Here is a 22,030-nt window from a genome sequence, read left to right on the forward strand (position 1 = left end):
TCAATTCAAAAATTCTAATTTGAAAGTTTGGAGAGTTTCAAAAATTGTGATTCAATGCTCTTTCACCCCAATAACACTAAAATCACCCCGCCCTTCCCTCTAACAAACAAGAGAAACAGCTGAGCTATTACTCTCTTTATTCCCTGTCTCTCTAAAGAAAATGCCCCAGATGTTCCTTTAGGAAGATCAGTGTCTCCCGGCCACTGCAGAACCTGTAGCTCCTTTGTCCAATGATGCTCACTTCTAGTCTTCCCTCATATGAAAAGGTACCTTTCCAGTGGAGATAACCCACATTCAGAAATCTGTTGCACATTTATTGGGATAGATTTCAGACCATGCTGCTGTAACAGCATGCTAGGGTAACAAACTATTGGAGAAAGAGGGAAGAGAATAAGCATTTACTAAGCACCTGCTATGTGCCAGGCACTGAGCTAAGTGCTTCATAACTCTGATTTCATTTGATCCTCATAACAACCCTGGGAGGTAGGTGCTATTATATTCATTTTGTGGTTAAGCGAAACTGAAGTAGACAAAGGGTAAATGACTCAAGGTCACACAGCTAGCAAGTCTCTGAGGATGGATTTGAACTTAGCTTTGGGCTTGAAGTCAGAAGACTTGTGTTCAAGACTTGCCTCCAATATTTGCTAACTTTATGAACATCAGGTAAGTCACTCAACTTTTAGAAATCTCATTTTACTTATCTATCAAATGGGGGCAATGATTCTTGCACTATTAGTTCAAAGGATTGTTGATGAAAAAGGTATTTTGTAAAAATTCAAGTAACATATAAATGATTAGATCTACAACCTGATGAAGCCAGGGTCAAGCTACACTGGGTGCTGTGGTTTCATGTAACTTTAATTCTTTATGAAGGCATAAGTCTTCCTTGTTTTTTTTTTCCCCTAGGCAATTGGGGTTAAGTGACTTGCCCAGGGTCACACAGCTAGTTGTGTCAAGTGTTTGGTCTGAGGCTGGATTTGAACTCAGGTCCTCCTGACTTCAGGGCCGGTGCTCTATTCACTGTGCCACCTAGCTGCCCCCATAAGTCTTCCTTGGCAGAACCAAGGCAGCTCAGCTACTAAAGGGCAGAATCACCATCGCTAAGTGGGTCTGCCTTCCCTTTAATCCAGGGAATACCCAGTTATGTAGAGGACAACAGTCTGCCACACTCTGGCACTAAGACTATACTTATCATAGATTCATAAAGCTAGAGCTAGCAGGGACCTCAGAGGCCTAGTCCAACCCATAGATTTTACAGATAGGAAATTAAAGCCAGGGTATTTAAGTGACTTGACAAGTCACACAGGTAGCACGTAAGCCAAAAGGAAAGATGGATTATTCCTTCCTAAAATTTCTACTTCTTTCAAAAAAATTGTTGTAATCTTTTATTTTTACAAACCTTCATTTCCAAATATATCCCTCCACTCTTCCCTACCCAAAAAGCTTTCCCTCAACATTCCCAATTCTAATCCCATACTTATACCTGTAAGAAAGCCCATATGAATTGCAAAAAGCCTCAACATACTGTATTTCCTAATGATTTTTGCACCACATGTCTCAACACTTTGATATATGTTTATTGGCTGTTCCCTCTACCTGACATTGCATCTCCTGTTGTGCAGGCTTTCCTCTATGCTTGAAAAGCATCCCCTCCTCCCCTCCACATCTTAGAATCTCTACTCTCCTTCAAGGCTTAGGTCAAGTATTACCTGTTACATGAGACCTGCCCTGGACATTATGTTTACTTTCTTGCTATTTACTTTATAATATTTTACATTTATTTTCTTTATACACATTGAATATAGACCTCTCGAGGACAGGGACTGTTTAATTTTGCTTCCTGTATCTTTAGCACATAGTGTCTATCCTGTTATTGTTGTTCATTTAGTTGTGTCTGACTCTTCATGACTTCGTGGACCCCAACACACCAATCCCATCCATGGGTTTTCTTGGCAAAGATACTGGAGTGATTTGCCATTTCCTTTTCCAGCACATAGTAAACACTTAATAAATATTTAATAAATACTTGTTGATTTGATTTATAGGCGTTACTACTCATGAACCTAATTTCGCTAAATAATATTTAAAAATACAGAAAGATGAGACCTCTTGAAAACTCTTAGCACCTTCTACTTTGTTTCAAGGTATTGCTGTTGTTCAGTTGTTTCAGTCGTGTCTGACTCTTCCTGACCCCCATTAGGGGTTTTCTTGGCAAAGATTCTAGAATGATTTGCCATTTCCTTCTCCAGCTTGTTTTACAGATGAGGAACTGAGGCATAAGTGACTAACCCAGTATCACACAGCTAGTAAGTGTCTGAGGCCGGATTTGAATTGAGGAACCTGACTCTAGGCCTAGCATTCTATCCATTGTGCCACCTAGTTGCCTTTAAGATGTTAGACTAAACCAAAAATCAAGTCAAAGATGAACTTTGATATCCTTTACAATTGGATGGATTTTATCAAGGTGGGCCAATTCCTTTGAAGGCTATTTCGGAACAACCAGAAACATAAATGAAATTGGAAGTCAAATTAGAAGAGGGAAAACTCATTTTTATCAATGAATACACATTCTAAAAATATTCTGCTGATGTCATTTCAATCATCTTTCCAAACATTGCCATGAAATGGCCAGGGAGGAGTTCTCATTGCTTCCTATTACAAAGGGATTACAAGGGAGTTACCAGAGCCAAGTCATTTGCTTTAGGTCATTCTGTAAGTGTATGATAAAGTAGAAAGAATAAGACCAAATTTTCCAGTCTTTTAATTAATGTAATGATAGCTATCTCCAACCAGGACTACACTGAATAACAGAAAGATAGTATTGGCATAGACCTTATAGCACAAGTAATCCAATCCTCATTTATCAAAACTGAGACCTCAAGAGAAATTGTGAATTAGCAAAGTTTACAGCGGTCTGTTAAGTTTAATTTTAAAAGGATTCCCCTACACCATCCCCATCCAAATACTTAAATTAGGTAATTCAGTCAAGTTACATTCATAGAAGCATTGAACCCATGTTCAGGGAGGTAATAGTGTGACTGTATTCTATACTGCTCAGATCACACTTGAAGTACTGTGTTTAGTACAGGCTACCATAAATCAAAGATATTGACAACCAAAGTGTCTAGAAAAGAGTAGCTATGACACAGCTATGAAAACCATGTTTTGTGAAATGCAGAGAAAGGCATGGAAGCTGTTTAGGTTGGAGAAGAGAAGTCTAAGCACGACTGTTGCTGTCATTCAGTCATTTCGGTTATGTCCAACTATTCATGACTCCACTTGGGATTTTCTCGGCAAAGATACTAGAGTGGTTTCTGTTTCCTTCTCCAGCTCACTTTACAGATGAGGAAAATGAGGCAAACAGGGTGCAGTGATTTCCCCAGGGTCACGCAACTAGAAAGTTTCTGAGGCCAGATTTGAACTCATGAAGATATCTTCTTGGCTCCAGAACTGGCACTCTATCCACTGCACCATCTAGCTGCCTGACACATGATAATTATTTTCAAAATCTGAAGGAAAATAGAAGAGTGAGTCAGCTTCATTAGTGTGACTCTAGAGGATAGAACCAAATCAGTGAGTGAAAGTTACATCTAAAAACATATTTTCTTCAATCTTAGCAAGCCCTTTCTAACAATTAAAGCTGTCCATGAGATGAATGAAGTGCAGATATTATTCGATGCTCTGCCAGGTATGACATGACTGGATAAGAGAGAGGTCAAGATGATCTTCAATGGCTGTTTTGTCTCTAAGCTTCCCTGAGACTGTTCTTTGCATTTTATTTTTTGTAATACCTTTGTGTAAAGCATTTTTACATCTAACATCTCATTTGATGCTTGCAACTATAAAGCAGATGTTATGTTTCTAAGTTTGTAGACAGTGAAATCAAGGCCCACAGAGTTCAATGACTTTTACCAAATTATACAAAGTCAGTGCTAAAACCAAGGTTTCCTTGTCCTAGTTCTTTGCTCCTTTCACTAGACCATAAGGCCTCATACGCAAGGATGAAACTTTTAAAAACAAAACAAAACATGAGATGCATCAGCTGGGGCATGGTCAGACAAAAGGAAGTCCATGCATGTGACGAAATATTGGTGCTTTGCAAGAAAGAAGATGAAGAATTCATGGAAGCAAGGGAAGATGTAAAGCATTTGATAAAGAGTGAAGCAAGCTGAACCATCTCCACAACTTCGTGATGTGAATAGAAAGAGCAACAAAATAAAAAATCAGATCCTGTGTAATTATGGTGACCAAAGAAGAGATGAGAAAATGTGTAGCTCCCTCCCTTCTTTTCAGAGATGGGGGGCTGTGGGTTCGGAATTTTGCCTAGACTGTCAGGCTCAATTGATATGTGGGTCAGTTTTGCTAAGTTGCTTTTTCCTTCTTTTTCTTTTTTATTCTTGGTTAACAAGAGCTAGCCATCCAAAAATGAAGATGATATAAAAATAAAAAATATAAAAAATTTAAACGTTTTTTAAAAATATGAAACTACGAGGGCATTTGTCATTCCAACGCTGAATCTAGAATTGCTTTTATTACATACTGATGATGCCTACATTTTTCTCCATTCACATTCTCTGGTAAGATTCTGCTTGTGAAAAATATAAACAAATGACAGTATCTTAAAGGGGATCTTAAAACCACAACTTGGATTCAATCAGGAATGAGCTAACCAGTTACAGTTTGGGTCTGGTTGGGGAAATGTAGCCTAACCAGAATGCAATTATTTGAAAGAATGAGGTATATTTCAGAGACAAACCAGGGTTATGTGCTTTTTTTTTTTAATTTCACATTCCTAACTAAAGAAAAACATCTTTTTCCTTCAAGGTAATAGCATTAATTGGCATAATGAAAAGAGCATTGAGTTGGGAATAGGAGATGTCATAGGACATGGAAATATTGCCATGTCACAGGACATAAGTTCAAACTCTACCTCTGACAATGCACATGTGACCTTGGCTAAGTCACTTACACTGTATGGATTTCAGTCTTCTCAGCTGTAAAGTGAAAGGGTTGGACCAGGTGACCTTTGAAGCCCCTTCTAGCTCAAACTTTATGATGCTATCATCTCGATCAGTCCTAAAAAGATAACGGAGTTACGTGAGGACTAGAGAATTTCTGTATTTCAATACACACAGACCTCAATGTCTCTATATCAATAGCAATATTTTACCTGTCAAGAAATTTTTTAAAAAAACTTTTTTTAAAGCAACAACTACGTGCCATGCACCGTATTAAGTGCTTTACCTATTTATAGATGCAGTCTTTTAATTTTGAGCATTTTGAAAAATACTTTCACTTCTAAACTCTCATTCCATTCTTACAATGACCCTGCAAGGTAGGTAACAGCAGTTGTGATCCCAATTTTTACAGAGGAGAAAACTGAAGTTTTGTGAGTTCAGGTAATTTGTTCAAGGCAGCTAGGTGGCAGAATGGATGGAGTGCCTAGCCTGAAGTCAGAAAGGTTCCTCTTCCTGAGTTCAAATCTGGCCTCAGACATTTACTAGCTGTGTGACCCTGACCAAGTCACTTAACCTTGTCTATCTCAGTTTTCTCATTTGCAAAATGAGCTGGAGAAGGAAATGGTAAGCCATTTTTTGCCAAGAAAAACTCAAATGAGGTCACAAAGAGTCAGACATGACAGAAAAACAACTCAAGAACATGATCAAACAATAAATCAGGCCTGCACAACCTGCAGCCCGTCAAAGGATTTCAGGTGGCCCTCATTTTTCGTGGACCATCCGAAATCTTTTGGTGGGCCCTGGGTGGTGGAGGCCTGCAATAAATGGACCAAGAACTACAACACAGGGTTCCCGCCTCACGGTCTGGTACTCTTTGGCACCACTAAACATTTATTAAGCATTCACTGTGTGCCAGCTAAGTACTGAGAATACAAATAAAAGCCAAAAGAATGACTGTTCCTGCCCCGCCCAGGAGGTGACAAGATGTGATCATGTGCTTGAATAAAGAAATAAGGTCAGAGATTTAGAGCTGGCAGGCACCTGAAAGGCCAGTGAGTCCAAACCTTCATTTTACAGATGAAGAAACAGAGGCCCAGGAAGGTTGAGCCCTGACTTACCCAGGTGATAGAGGAAGGAATTTGAAGAAGGTTCTCAGGCTGCAAAGCCAATGAGCTTTCCATTACCAGGGGTGTGCTGGAAAATGTTTAAAAACCAGCTCTCTGAAAAATGTATGCTTGACACTCTTTTAAGTTCAGTCTAACATTTTGTCCTTACTTTAAGTCTAGGCAATTAACAAAACCAGAAATTAAGCCCTGATTTGTAGCATTTGCTGATTTCTGAAGTGAGAATGCTCCCACTGAAAAGTTAATGATCAGCTCTCAGGATCACGGAAGAGCTGACTCTAGCATGTCCCTGACTGTAACCATGCTGCCTTTTAAAACAGATCTGATATTTAGTGTCTATTGACACCGATGTGCTTTTGTTTTCCTAACTGAGTGGAGAGCATCCCAACTCTTCTGCTTTTTAATTTTTTTATCTATGTTTGCAGCACAACTGAGAGAACCTGATGGAAATTGACAGCGGCAGCAGCACTGCAACGACGAAGACTTGTCGTGGGGGAGATCAGAAAAATGTCCCACATAAAAAAAAATTCTGACTTTCTGCTTCTAGAGGGCGATTCCAGCACCCATGGATGGACAACCTACTCCTTTTCCCCTCCCATCTGTCTGTAATGCCATTACAGCATTGTACCATTCATTCTGCATTTCTAAGGAGAAAGATCTGGGCTGTGTTTAACATTTCCTGTTGAGTGGATTAAAAGATGAGGAAGTAGAAGCTCCAGAAGGGGGGGGGGATGAGGAAAGAAGGGTGACTGGAACTTTTTATTCATGAAAACAACAAAATCAAATACTGGAAGAGACCTATCTACCAATATTACTCCACATATTCACTGTCTATTTACGGATCATGGAATTAACTACTGAAATACAGCAGCCCCTGCGGTGAAACTCAACAGTCACGATAGCCAAACAGCTCCAAATGTTACAGCAGGCAAAGAGGAAAGTGTCTCAGTCAGCTCAACCTGCCAGGGCACTGAAGTCAAATTCAGTTAGAAGAATGATAGGGTGTTAGAGCTGTAAGCGCCCTTGGAGGTGATTGAATCCCTCTCTGTTCTCCCATTATAGAGACAAAGAAACCAAGACCCAAGAAGGGGCAAAGTGGCCAATGGCTGAGCAGAGCTAGAACCCAAATTTCCTGACTTTCCGTTGAGTGTTTCTTCCATAGCACATCCCTTAATCATCTGAATGCTCAGTCAAATATAGTTTTCATGGTGAAGTTAGGAATGCTGAGAGTACATCCTCAACCATTTTACTTTGATATCGCAAGCTCTCTTATATACTGCCCTCTCATGTATTGAGAGGCTAGATGGACCTAAAAGATCATGTAATCCTACAGTTTCAAACTCTGAAACGGAGGCAACAAAACTGTAGAAGAGGATCCCTGTGACTGAATATTGACTTCAAAAATATATTATCATCTATTTCTATTGTATTTTTAGTAATTTTGTTAAATGTTTCCCAATTTCATTTTTGTAAAAAAAATTATTTATTTTAATATTTATTTTAAAACATTTTGAGTTCCAAATTCTTTCTGTCCCTTCAGCCTGTCCCCTATCCATTAGGAAAGGCAAGCAATGCGATGTCAATTATACATGTAAAGTCATGCAAAATATTTCCATATTAGCCATGCTTCAAAAAAAAAAAAGCAAAAAACAGAAAAGAAAGTGAAAAAGTATGTTTCAATCTGTACTCAGAGTTTGTCAGTTCTCTTAGGTTCTGGCCCACACTTGGGACTCACACTGCTAGCTGCATGTCTGACATCTCTGATCTAGTCCAATCACCTTATGTGGTAGGTGAAGAAAGTGATGTGAAGAAAGGATCAGAGACCGGCCTTATTTGTAGCTAATTAGGGACAAAATTCTAACCCAATGACATTTCTTATACATTTGTTAATGACCATGGTTTCAATTATATTCCTTCTCATCATCATCATCATTATAGCTAATATTTGGATAGTACTTGCCATGTGCTAGTAGTCACTGTGCTAAGTGCTTTACAGTTATCTCCTATGATCCTCAGAACAGCCCTGGGAGGTAAGTGCTTCATTTTACAACTGAAAAAACTGAGGCAAACAAAAGTGAAGTGACTTGCCTACCTACAGTCACAAGACGAGTAAGTGTCTGAGGCTGGATTTGTACTCAGGTCTTCCTGATTCTAGGCATGGTCCACTGTATCACTAAATTACTGGCAGCAAAGTACAAAGTAAAAACATTTATTTGGTTATTTTTTAGTTGTGTCTGACTCTTCATGACCCCGTTTGGGGTTTTCTTGGCAAAGATACTGGAGTAGTTTACCATTTTCTTCTCCAACTCATTTTGTAGATGAAGAAATTGAGGCACAGAGGATGACTTGCCCAAGATCACACAGCTAGTAAGCGTCTGAGACCAGATTTGAACTCAGGAAGATTAGTCTTCCTGACTCCAGGCCCTGTACTTTACTCACTATGACACCACTGAGCTTCCCCGAAGAATATTAGTATTAGAATAAGAAGACCTGAGTTCCAGTACTTAATCTACCACTTACTTATGCTGTGTGATCTTGGAGAAGTCTACTCTTTTTTTATTGTTGTTGTTTTTGTTTTTATTTTTGTTTTTGTTGCTAGGCAATGGGGTTAAGTGACTTGCCCAGGGTCACACAGCTAGGGAAGTCTACTCCTAAACCCACCTCCCCTTTCATTTGTAGAGTGTTTAACTTCTTTCACAGAGGTGCTGACATGGGAAGAATAGTGGCTCCAGAGTCATAAGGTGCGAATTCAGATTTCTGTCACTGAATACCAGAGCGACCTTGATCAAATCATTTCTGGCTGGGTCTCAGTTTCTCCAACTGTAAAATGTGCCAGATGGCTGGCAAAGTCCCTTCCAACTCTCACTCCTATGTTCCTATGGTCCTGAACCAGCTGACCTCTGAGTTTCCTTCCTGCTCTAGACCTAAAATCCTAAAATTGGGCTGTGATTATCAGTAGCTAAATGAAGGAGTCCTCCAAGTTTTCCTGGGACAAGTCATCTTTTATTACCCTGAAGGCTAAAGATCACTGAGAGTAGAGTGTGCAGGGTAATGCTCACAGTGAAGTTCCCGAGTATGTGCATATGTGTGTGCGCGTTTGCAAAAAATAAATTCCACCATGTTTAATGTTTTCCACAGCATTTTGCAGCCAACCAAAATAAACGGACCTTACCGTTAATTTTTTATTGATACAAGCGTTTTTTAAGGAACCAAGTTAGCAAATAACAATTTCAAAACATTAGCAAATGACAGCAATGCATAATGCTACCCATTATCACCGTGCCAATCACTGCCTTGGGCTGCGCTCTTTTCTAGTCTTTCACAATGAACAATGGATCCACCATGGAGTCACTGTCGGTTCAACATCACTCAAATGCTTTCTTTAAAATCAGCTCATTTGGCTCTGCCTGGCAGCATGAGCGTTCCAAAGGCATTCCTCACTAGGACTAAGGACATATTTTAATGACAATTGACATTCCTAACTTCCTTCCAGGAGCAATCAACCTGCAGAAACAGGTTGGGTCATATCCACTTAGTATGAGCAGGGTAACAGAACAGACAGAGGCTCTCCTAGGTTTGTGGCCTATCTGTCCAGTCCAATGTCCATTCCCTCACCAAGAGACTTCTTGTAGAGAAAAGAAAAATGACTGACTTACATGACAATGACTTGGAAAGCGATAGGGCCACAGGTACAGTTAGGAATTCTAACATCTGGGGCAGATGTGTAGGTGTAGGCAGAGAGGATGAGGAAATCCATCATCCTGTGGCTAGAAAACTTGCCTCTCCCCTCCAGGAATCACCTAGTTTCCCATCAAAGCTCACCTCCTATATGAGGCTTTTCCTAATCCCCTCTCCCCAATTCTTACTGTCTTCCCTTCAAATTACCTTGCATGGCACAGTGAAGAGATAGTGAGCCTTAGAACTAGGAAGATCTGGGTTCAAATCCTGCCTTGGACACATGAGATATATATATGTGTGTGTGTGTGTGTGTGTGTGTGTGTGTGTGTGTGTATATGTGTATATATATACATATATATGTGTGTGTATACATGTGTATATATATACATATATATATGTATATGTGTGTACACACACACATATATATATGTGTATATATATGTGTGTATATATATGTATATATATATATTTACTTATATATATATATATACATATATTTACTTATCTATACCAGTTGTTTTGTATATATAGGTACAGCTAAGTCATGTAGTGGCTGGAGTACCTGGCCTAGAGGTTGGTAGACTCATCTTCCTGAATTCAAATATGGCCTCAGATACCTATGAGCTGTATGACCCTATGCAAGTCACTTAACCTTGTTTGCCTCAGTTTCCTGATCTGTAAAATGAGCTGGAGAAGGAAATGACAAACTACTCCAGTATCTTTGCCAAGAAAACCCCAAATGGGGTCACAAAGAGTCAGCACAACTGAACAACAAAGAATACAAACTCTCCAAGGGCAGAGTCTTTGTATCCCTGGCACTTAGCATAGAACTTGGCACATAGTAGGTGCTTAATAGATTCTCAATGATTAAATGATTAAGCAGCTTCCTCCAGGCTGAAAGCTCCTCATCCTTACTTCAACTTCAGCCCTCCAGAATTTCTATCCTGCTCTGCCCTCCCTCCTCTTTCGTTGTGCCTTCTGTAATTTCCATTCTATCACTGATAAATTTTCCTCCATCCTAGACTTTTCCTTTCACGCTCCTTTCAATTTCTCGCCATGGAAACCTGATTCCTTCCAGAAGATAGAGCATTTGGATGCTCTTGGACTTGGAAGTTTTAGGAGTAGATCCACCTTCTCTCAAGCCCTGCAACATGATGGACCAGGAGGAGTACGAGGAATAGGCATATTCCCTGCTCCCTATTGCTGCTTGCAGACCCTACCACTATTGCCATCACTCAGCAATCTCTCTTCATTTGAGCTTCACTCGGTCCGTCACCCTCTCCAGATCTGCCTGGTCTCCGGCTCATTCTGCATTATAGTTTGCATCTTCATTACAACCCCTGCTCTCTTACCTGGGGACCTTAATACATCCCATTCTCTCTCCCCTTAGATGTGGTCCCTGAAGTACCTGCCTCACCAAGGTGCTTAACCCTTATCTTTCCATTCACTCTTTCTGCCCTTTCCTCTTTCTCATCTCATGTTCTTGTCCACTCTGAAGAAAAGTTGGAGAAGCCTAGCAGTATCATAAAAAAAAAAAAGGCAGGAAAAGAGAAAGGGTCCCCAGGATAGATGAGGCTAAGGATATCACAGGAAGGGACAGCAATGAAATGACATCTCCTATCTCAACTTCTGTCTTAACTTCTATTCCCTTTCCTTGGCATATTACTAAAACTTGATCCCTGACACTCCCTTTTCCCTTAGGCTAATTACAGATAGGTCTTAAATCTCTTCTAAAGAACTATCTCTCCCTGAAGCATCTGATCCAGAGAATCTCTTCTATCTCTTGAGATAAGCTAAACCCCTTTTCCTCAAAGTAAACAGAACCTTGAAGTGACCTGTATTCCTATTTCCACACATAACTGTCTCTACTTCCTTTACCAATATCTGGTTCCCTTACCTTGTCCAAGGGATTACACACACACTCACTCACACTCACGCGCGCGCACACACACACACACACACACACACACATTTTTCTCTTCTTCCCACCTCTTCCCCTACTGAAAAGAAGAAAAAAAGAAAAGGAAAGAAAAGAAAAACATTTAAAATAAATGTAGGTCTTGACCCGTGCTGAGAGCAATGCTGTTCCCTCATGCTCTCCCCTCTCCACTTCCCATGATACTTCAGGCAGTTCAGTTTAGCAGAAAAATGAAGTATGACTCTAGACTACAGCTGGGAGGAAAAAACAACCTTCAGTCTTCAGCAGAAAGAGTCACTTTCTCAGGTATAGGTTTTCCAGGCAAAGCTTTCACTGTCCCATCCTAGTTTTGGCTCCCATTAGACTACGTCCTGGGACGTGCTAGAGCTAGCTCCAGTCGGCTCATGCAAACTGTTAAATTTTCATTGTGAGCGATTAGATCTTAGAAATTTGCAGGTGTAATAAATCAGGGCTTGATTTATTGCTTTTTTGATTGTCTAAAGAAAATGATGGAGAAAATGTTAAGCAATAAAGATTAAAGTTAAAAATGTGTCAAGTGTACATTTTTTTTGTCCAGAACCTGTTGTTAAACATTTACCAATACACCCCTGGCCACATACTAAATAGCATTAACTTTCTTTCATGTTTTTCCTCTATCCAAAGCATCTCCTTCTCCTAACTCTTCCCCATCACCCAATCATCCCAACATCTGAATTTAGTTAATTTCTTCCTCTGTCCTTAGGAGATTAAAATCAGATCATTTGTAATAAACTATGACTACCAATAAGTATTTTGAACATAGAACATGTTTATTACAAGCATATAAGGACATAAGTGGGAAGAAAATTCCAAATCTAGTAAAATAATGCTGTTCTCCCTTGCCAAAGGGGTGCAGGCACATTTCATTATATAAATTATATGTACACCACCTTCCTACTAATATGAATTGATTCTTTATGATCATCATTTATTACAGATTGTAATATTACTTATCTTTGTACATGTCATTTTATTTGTCGATCTGGTTTTTATCACATCCCTTCACTGGGATTTTTTGTTTTTGTCTTTGTTTTTATATACTTAACATTTACATAGTACCTTGCACAGTTAGGTACTTAAATATTTGGCAGTTAAATATTTGTTGAATTGAATTTCATGTGAAAATTCTTTAAATATTTAAAGGATAGTATCATTGCTTTCAACTCTTCTATTTTTTCAGAATAACTATCCCCAGTTTCTTCAATTGTTAATGGTTTCCAAAGCCTTTGTCATCCTGCTTACCCTTTTTTGGACACATTCTAATTTGCCAATGCTTTCATAGAATGCTTAGTGCAGAATGGAAGAGGATACTAGAGATGTGGTCTGACCGCAGCAGAGTACAGTGGGATTGTTACTTCCCTTGTTCTGAACACTATACTTCTATTAAAGTAGTCTCATATTACATTAGCATTTAGGCAGCCACATCACACTGCTGGCTCCTTTTGGGGTCCAAGTCGATTAAACCTCTATGTCTTTTTTGAAATCAACTGCTGCTAAACTAGGTTTCCATCGTTCTCCACTTGTGGAATTGATTTTTTTTTAAATATAAGACTGAACATTTAGCCCTATTAAATTTTTTTGTGTTAATTTTGACCTATCACTATTACCTCTCGAGATCTTTTGCAGTCTTGATTCCGTCATCCATTTTTTCCCTTTCCCTCCTACTTTCACAATAGCTGCAAATTTTATGTCTTCAGCCAAAGTACTGATGACAAGAATGATGATTATAATAATAATTGCTAGCATTTATATAGTGCTCTAAGGTTTAAAAGCACTTTGCAAATATCTCATTTGACACTCACAACAACCCTAAGAGGTAGAAGTTATTCACCCATTTTACAAATCATAAAACTGTAGAAAACTGAGGTTAAGTGACTTGTCTACACAGCTAGTAAATGTCTGAGGCTGGATTTTAACTTAGATCTTTCTGACTTCAGGACAAGTGCCGTATTCAATGAGCCACCTAACTGCCTCCAATATTGATAAAATTATCAAACAGGATATGGTTGAGCACAAAGCTCTTTGATATATCTATAAAGACCTCTCTCCATGTTGATACTAACCCATTAATCCAGTGGTTCTCAACCTGTGAGCCAAAAATCATGGAGAGGTCATGAAACTATGGAAAGGGGTCCAAAATCCATATCCAAGCATTGTCATTTTAATCCTTATTTCGTTTTTACAAAATATGAAGCATGACTGAGCATAGTAAACATACCTTCTTAAGATTCTATAAATAATATCTCATGTGGTACATATAGAGACATTGCTACATTTTTCAAATGTAGATGTATATTCTGATATATTTATTAAGATGCAAGTCATTTAAAAGCATGCCTTAATAATAATAATAATAAATAATAATAATAATAATAATAATATAATAATAATAATATCTAGCATTTACAATGTGTACCAAAAGTCTTAGTGAAGTTTTATTATACTAGGTTTAGTGTACTTTTAATCTACTAAGGCTTAAAACTGCACTAAGACCTATGGGACACTGTATAAAGTACCTGAAGTTTTGCAAGGCATTTTATACCTACTGTTTCAATTGATTCTTATAACCCTGTGAGACAGGTGATATGATTTCCCCATTTTACAGATGAGGAAACTGAGGCTGAGAAAGGTTAAATGACTTGTCCAGGATGACACAGTTACATAAGTGTCTGAAGCAGAATTAGAAGTCAGGTCTTCCTGAATCCAAGTCCAACATTATCTACTGTGCCAACTAGTTGCTTATAATTCATAGTTTTGTCATCGTGTAGTTTTCTCAATAATCTGATATTAATATAGCATAATTACTACCGTGTAATGGTCTAAGAAAATTTTTAGGTGAAAAAGAAAAGTCTTCATACTCAAAAATGCTGGGATCAATGAATTTTAAGGGTATATTGGGTCAATGCACTTAATTGTACTATCACCCAAACAATTTTTCTGCATCTTGTCTACAAGGAAGTTGAGGTTTGCACAGCACCTTCATACCCCCACTTTTCTTCCACTAACAAGTAACAAAGAGAGGGTTAAGTTACAGTTACACATGTCTTGAAAGTTTATCCCAGTTTTCCATGCACATGTTCTGGAAACCAGCCTTGATTTCTCATCGTTTCCCCACTCTATCATCTAGATCTTTTATTCAGAGTCAGCAATCATGATAGTGCCCGAGTTGTACATTGGCTCAAGCTCTAGCTTTCCTAGCCAGGATACATTCATATCATCAAGGTTGACAGGATTCAGTCACTGGTAGGATTTCTCCTGACTCCCATCTTGTATATGGAATTTCTAGCTTGCAAAAAGCACTTTGGTTCTCCAAAGATTTCTCTCATGGGCTTTAGGCTATTCCACAAGGATATTATAGAATAGATACTTGTTTTCCCCCACCAGCCTACCCAATCCCTCTTCCCTACCTCCTTAAAGTTTCAGTGACGCTGGCTCCTTTAAAATCCTTCCTCTATTTCTGGTGTCCTATTTAAGAAAGATTTTTCCCTCTTCATCCTCTAGAATCCTTAGGCATCAGGTCTTACTGCCCTGATTTAACAGTTCCTTCCTTCATCTTCTTGAAGATCTGGAACTCCCTCAAACCTCTATTTAACCTTGACCTATTCCTTTGTGCCCTAATTAGCTTGCTTGAAGCCATCGTCAAGTAGGATTCTACTTTTCAGATAAAGCTTCTTCATTCATGCTCTACACTAGAAACTAGGCTCCATCATCTCTGGGGGCCATGTGAGCACGAAGCCTAGGCTTTCATGATACCCTTCATGAACTTCCCCTTCCATGGTTCTGTTTACTGACTGTATCCCCTGTTGGGCTTGGTTTCCAACCAATACCTACTTTTAATCTCAGTTCCACTATAGTCCTCAACTCACTGAGAGAGCTGAAATAAAATAAGTCATTCACTCAATGCAGGAACATGGCTCAAGTATTTCACTTCTCTGTCTAATTTTTGATGGTGCCTCCTCTTAGCCCCTTCCTCCTAGGGAATTTGTTTTCTTAAATACCCTCAAATATAAGCTTATAATAGAAAAATATTTTTCAAATATATTTATTAGTAACAGACAATTCCCTTCACTAAGCAAGGGAAGATTCTTTAAAGAGTGTATAAAATGTCTTGCTGATATCACTTGATATGATATTAAAACACGTGATACCTATGACAGTCTCCTAATGTAACTTTTTATAATAACACTATAAAAAGTGTTATAACAGTTAGTAATGAAAGTACCTGATACTTTCCCAAGTATAGCAACAAACATCCCCTTATGAGTTAGGCTTACAAACTATCTAAATATAGATGAGATTTATTTACATAATAAAGAAACAGAAATTACCAGCATTGGGAAAGATTGAAGGCAAAAGGAAAAGGGGACAGTTGAGGATGACATCGATAGAATGTGTTATGAAAACAATGAACATGGATGTGGACAGACTTTGTGAGATAGTAGAAGATAAAAAGGTCTGACATGCTATAGTGCACGGGGTCACGAAGAGAGAAGCCCAACTAAACAACAGCAAAAAGTCATTATAGAAGCAACATCTACTAATAATCTGGTTGGAATCCATGGTAGTAGGTCCTGTTGTACTGCTAGAAATTCACGAAGCGCGGCCCAAGAAGATGGAACATCTCTGCCACATAGACTAGTTTTTCCAAAAAAAAGCAATGAAATTAGCTTTGATACTCAACTGCTGTAGGTAACTCAGGTTTTCTAGTGAGAATGAGCTTGTTGCTTGACATAACTGACTCCATTTGGTATTAGTTCATCATTTTGTGATGAAGTATTTTGATGTTTGTTTTTCTTATTTTTCAGTATTAAGATAAGCATATGTATAATATAGGTTAGTAAACAACAGGTGTATATTAATAAACAACTGACAAACATACAGGACCCTCAGATAGAACAGACTACTAATGGGAAAATTTGGTAAATAATCTCATTGGCTTATGTCATCAAGTAGCAATTGAATTAATTGGTAAAAAAATTAGGTCATTAGCTATCATTCAGAATTTGGATATAACCAGGTAATGCCCATAGCTAAAGCTGCAAGAAACCCAATAGAGGCCTCAGACTTCAGTGTGCTTCTGAAATGTGACCAGGGCTGGTTCCTGCATCCCACCCCCACACCTGAGACTCAAGCAACACTATGCTGACTAGTGCTGAATGACTGACAGAGACTCGACTCACCTTATTGTCAAATACCAGTATGAGACACACTGGGAAGCCCTAGGAAATCATCTTAGTGGGGTTGATGTTTATATATAATAGATAATAGATAATATAACCTAATATTTGCACACTTGATCAACAAAGTTTGATTGCTAGATTTGAGATGTCTAATTAGTATTTCCATTTCACTAGTTATCATATATACCAGTAACTTGGTTTTTCACTTGCACCATACTTTAGAGTCTTGAATGACCTATATAATTTCCCAGTCACCTAAGACATAAAGACATATTCCATGAGTACTTGGGGCTCTTCAGGTTTGACAGACTTCCCATTCTAATTGGAACCATCATACCCTTCTGTGTGAGCCATCATGGCAAATATGGAGGCAAGGTGAGTTGTGCCCAACTGAACCAATGCTGTTATCTTTGCCGAATAAATCTTATCCATGCTACTGTTGAGCAAAATTCTTTTTGTTAAATGTTATTTAATCTATAAATATCTTATTGCATTATTTTTTTCTTTTTTTTTTTTCCTCATTGCATTCTAATCCTGAGTTGAACCACTTGACCAGTCTGAGTTAGGCTTGGCCTGGGACACAAATCCACAAAGAATCAACAACTTTACCTCCTCCTCAGACAGAAGTTCTGTCCCAAGGACCTGTATCTCATCCTATTTCCATTTGCTCTTCTACCATCCACTTCCTTCCGACTCATGTGAATTGTCCCAGCCTGCTTCTGTCAACTTTCGAAAGGCAGAGCAAAGGACAAGCACCCTAGTAAAACCTACTTAATTAAGAATAAAGAGGCCAGTCTTAATTTGTGAGTGTCTTGAATTGTAGAATAATTTAAAACAAATTCAGTTTTGTGGCATCCAAGTATATATATTAACTTAAGCAAGGCTAATGCAAACTTAGCTGGCTGTCAGGTGGTACAGTGTTGGTCTTAGAGTACCAGACATGTAATTTAACCACTTTCAGACTCAGTTTTCAAATCTATAAAATGGGAATAATAACACCTACCTTGCAGGATTGCGGTGAGAATCAAGTAAAAAGCCTCCGTGAAGAACTTTGCAAACCTTCAAGTACTACATAAATGCTAGTTAGCTAATAAAGTGTTATCCAAAAAGAATCTAAGGAGGTCCGCTATGATGATAAAAAAAAAAGGGTCATTTGTAATTTACATAGCATTTTTCATGTAAAAGTACTCAGAGGCTTGAAAATTACTGATCTCTTAACATTCCTTCCAAAATCCTGTTTATGTTCTTATTTCATGTTATCTAACATAACCACTTTTAAAGCCCAACTCTTCTTACTTCAAGTCTGCTATACCATGTTACCTTCCAAGTACAAACTTAGAAAAAACAGATCAATTTAAAGATTTACTTATATTACAAAGCACCTTTTCCCTTTAAAAATGGGTGTATCACAAGGTTTCTTTTATAGAAAAGGCAGCTAGGTAGCAAAGTGAATGAAGCACTGGGCACAGAGTAAGGAAGACCTGTGATCAAATTCAGCCTCTGACACTTACTAAGGAAGTGAACCTCGGCAAATCACCTAACCTCTGTTTGCCTCAGTTTTCTCAACTATAAAATGGGGATAATAATAACACCTACCTCCCTGAATTGTTTTGAGGATAAAATGAGATAAAATTTGTAAAATGCTTAGTACAGAGGCTAGCATATAGTTGCTGTCATTCAGTTGTTTTCAGTCATGTCCAACTCTTCATGGCCTATATGTAGTTTTCTTAGCAGAGATACTGGAATGGTTTGCCATTACCTTCTCCAGCTCACTTTACTGATGAGGAAACTGAGGCAAAGAGGGTTAAGGGACTTGCCCAGGGTCACATAGCTAGTAAGTGTCTGAGACCAGATTTATACTCAGGAAGAGGACTGGCCCCATACTCTATCTACTGTGCCACCTATTTGCCCCCATGGCACATAGTAGATTCTATATAAATGCTAGCTAGCTATAGGAGGAGGAGGAGGAGGAAGAGGAGTTGTTGTTATTGTCATTGTTGTAGTAGTAGTAGCAGCAGCAGCAGCAAAAGTCACAGTAGCATAGTAGTAACAGTTGTAGTAGTGGTAGTAGCAGCTATAGTAGGAAGATGAGGAGGAGGAGCTGTAGTTGTTGTTGAAGTAGTAGTAATACTAGTATGTATTACTTTTAAGTAATTATTTAACTTTAATGTAATTTATGCACAATTTCCAGGACTTCTGTTGCTTAAAGTGAAACATACATTCATTTGCCAATGAAGCCACTATTCCTTGGCTAATACACCTACCCTGACCCATTTACCATCAGGCATCTATTCCAAATGGTTCTCACTCAAACTCATTTTGCTAAGGCTTCTCTACTGAGTAAAGGAATTTACCTTGGCAGAAGTTTGGCCACAGATAGGGTGGCATGGTGAGCTACTGAAAAAGTATCCTTCCACATACTCTTTTTCAACCCAAGGCATCTGCCAGGATGATCCTACTTGAAAATGAACCACTTTCAGAAACTTCAGGGTGTGGAGTTCTATTTATTCCATGCATGAGGTAACAAGGCACAGCATGAATGGAAAGCTGCTGTCATAATGAGGAAGACCTAAGTCTTGCTTCTGACACATAATGACTATAAGACCCTGTGTAAGTCACTTAGCTTTTAAGAGGCCCCCTGGATACTCTCTAAGATTATAAATTACTGAAAAGCTGCTGATCTTCATTGATAGAGGGAGTTTACCCACCAGAAGTTTCCTATGCCAAATAAATCACAGGCTCAAAAAAACTAAACCCTCAGATATTCTGGCCCATATTTGCAGTGGCTTGGAGTCATTCACAACTATGAATAATGATGGAGGTGAAGTGACTGGAGAAAGACAGCCTAATTTAATGCTTCAGAGCATCAGCTGTCACTGAAGTGGCCCAAGGGGGAGGAAGGGGGACTTGGCCTCTCCTTCAGTATTGCAACATTGGCTAAGAGAGCTGTGGGCAGGGTGGCAATTTTCTTTTGATGGTCAAAGAATACCTCAGACACAGGGAAGATCTAAATTGGATGACTTAATGGACGGGCAGTGAAAACTTTTTACCCCCTTTTTAGGAATTCAGGGAACAGCAATATGTAAGTATCAAATGCCTCTGCAGATGTGCCTTACAGGGACATTCTTTATCCCTCAGGGGGCCTTAAGTGGGAGAAAGAGTCTCCATACAGCCTAGAGTTACTTCCCCGTTGCACCTACACATTAATTACAACCCTTTCAGGATAAACAGCACTTGGAATCCAGGAACATAAGCATGAAATAGTTCCCAGATGGAGAGGTAAATAGAGTCCTGCCAGATCTCAAGTTTTAAGTGATTTATCTTGCTCAAGGCTGAATATTTAGCTCAGGTAACCACTCCAGCCACAGCTGATACAGTTGTTGTTTCAGGGCTTGCCCAAATAGCCTTTTATGTCACAATCCAGTAATAGATACAAGATTGACATGTTACAAAGAAAAAGAGATTTCAGTCAACACAACTCCAATCCATTATTATGGCGTGTACACTGTGCCCGGGACCTGTAAACACATCTTCATTGATCCTGCAGGCAGATAGAATTATCTCCCCTCGTGTGGTTCAATCTAGCCCTTTTTCACAAAGGTAAAGTGCAAACAATATTGAAAAAGCAGAAAGAGAGTGACATTACTGTCACATGGTAAATAATGGCCGGGCACAGGAAACCTATCTATACCATTTCAAACTCCTGTCAGCTCAAATGAGATGTGTAGCCTTTCTATCGCAACCCTCCAAGAGATCAAAGCATGGGGACTGCAAATTCCTCTTATTGCCATCTCCCCCACCCCTTCCTTTTTCTTTTTTTAACCAACTGACCAAATCAATAGGAAAAAGAATCTCATTTTTCAGTTTTGCCTTTTCATGAGTACCTTAGGTGGGTAAAACTTTCTGAAAAAGATCTGATCATGAAAGGTCAATAATTTGCTTTTTTTTTCTTTCCCTACCAGAAGATGCCATATGCCTGCCACAAAAGCAAAGTTGGCTGATCACAGAATAGAAAAAATAAAAAATAATAATAATTTGAATGAGATGGACGTGGAAGTGGTCCTCTAAAGTCTTTTTTCAGCTCTAGAGCAATGAGCCTAGGGCACAGAGGTGGGGAACCTGCGGCCTCAACGCCACACGTGGCCCTCTGGGTCCTCAAGTGCAGCCCTTTGACTGAATCCAAACCTCACAGAACAAATCCCCTTAATAAAAGAATTTGTTGGGGCAGCTAGGTGGCTCAGCGGATAGAGCACTGGCCCTGGATTCAGTAGGACCTGAGTTCAAATACGACCTCAGACACATAACACTAGCTGTGTGACCCTGGACAAGGCACCTAACCCCATTGCCTAGCCATAATAATAATAACAATAAAAATAAAAATAAAAATAAAAGAATGTATTCATAAAACTTGGACTCGGTCAAAAGGCTGTACCCAAGGATCTAGAAGGCCACAAATTCCCCATCCCTGACAGATCTGTCCACCTTTTTAAAAATTTTCATTCATATTGTCCTGCTACATCTGTTTTCACCTTGCTTCCATTTCATTGGACCATTGATTTAGAGCAGGGAAGGGGCCTTAGAAGGTCATCAGATCCAGCTTCCTTCCTTTGTAGATGAGGGAGCTAAGGCCTAGATCGGGTAAGTGATTTGCCTAAATTCACACGGGAAATAAACAGTAGAGGCAGAATTCATGCAGGTCATTTGATCTGGGATCTAGAGCCCTTTACAATACACTTATACTTTAAAGGAAGTTGAAATAGTGGCAATGAGGGATGGAGAAAAAGCTTGGCATAATGGTTAAACAACTGGTTTACTTAAACAACTGAGAAACTTAGACCTGGGTTCAAGCCCTGCCTCTGAGCATCTCAGTGCCTCAGGCAACTATAGACTATAAGTCAAATATGGACTGCCTACCTAATCAGTGGAGAGGCTATCCATAATAAGAGGTCTCCACACTGATAAAATCAGAGATGAGTGACAGAGAGAGAGACAGAGAGAGAAAGAAGAGAAGAGAAGAGAAGAGAAAAGGAGAGGAGAGGAGAGGAGAGAGAGAGAGGAGAGGAGAGGAGAGGAGAGGAAGAGAGGAGAGGAGAGGAGAGGAGAGAGAGGAGAGGAGAGGAGAGGAGAGGAGAG

At 39.1% G+C, this 22,030-nt stretch overlaps 1 protein-coding gene across 1 annotated transcript in view; it reads right to left on the reverse strand.

Annotated features, from left to right (window-relative positions):
- LOC144456199 (uncharacterized) overlaps positions 1-19,357 on the reverse strand; it is a 37,622-nt gene extending 18,265 nt beyond the window's left edge. The window contains exon 1 of the mRNA XM_078150635.1: positions 19,252-19,357. Within this exon, the coding sequence (XP_078006761.1) occupies positions 19,252-19,338 (87 nt within the window). The 5' untranslated portion in view covers positions 19,339-19,357. The remainder of the gene's footprint in view (positions 1-19,251) is intronic.
- Positions 19,358-22,030: the final 2,673 nt, after the last annotated feature.

The sequence above is a fragment of the Phascolarctos cinereus genome, unplaced genomic scaffold (genome assembly GCF_003287225.1).
Source record: "Phascolarctos cinereus isolate Bilbo 61053 unplaced genomic scaffold, phaCin_HiC Scaffold_3;HRSCAF=262, whole genome shotgun sequence".
Lineage (NCBI taxonomy): Eukaryota > Metazoa > Chordata > Mammalia > Diprotodontia > Phascolarctidae > Phascolarctos > Phascolarctos cinereus.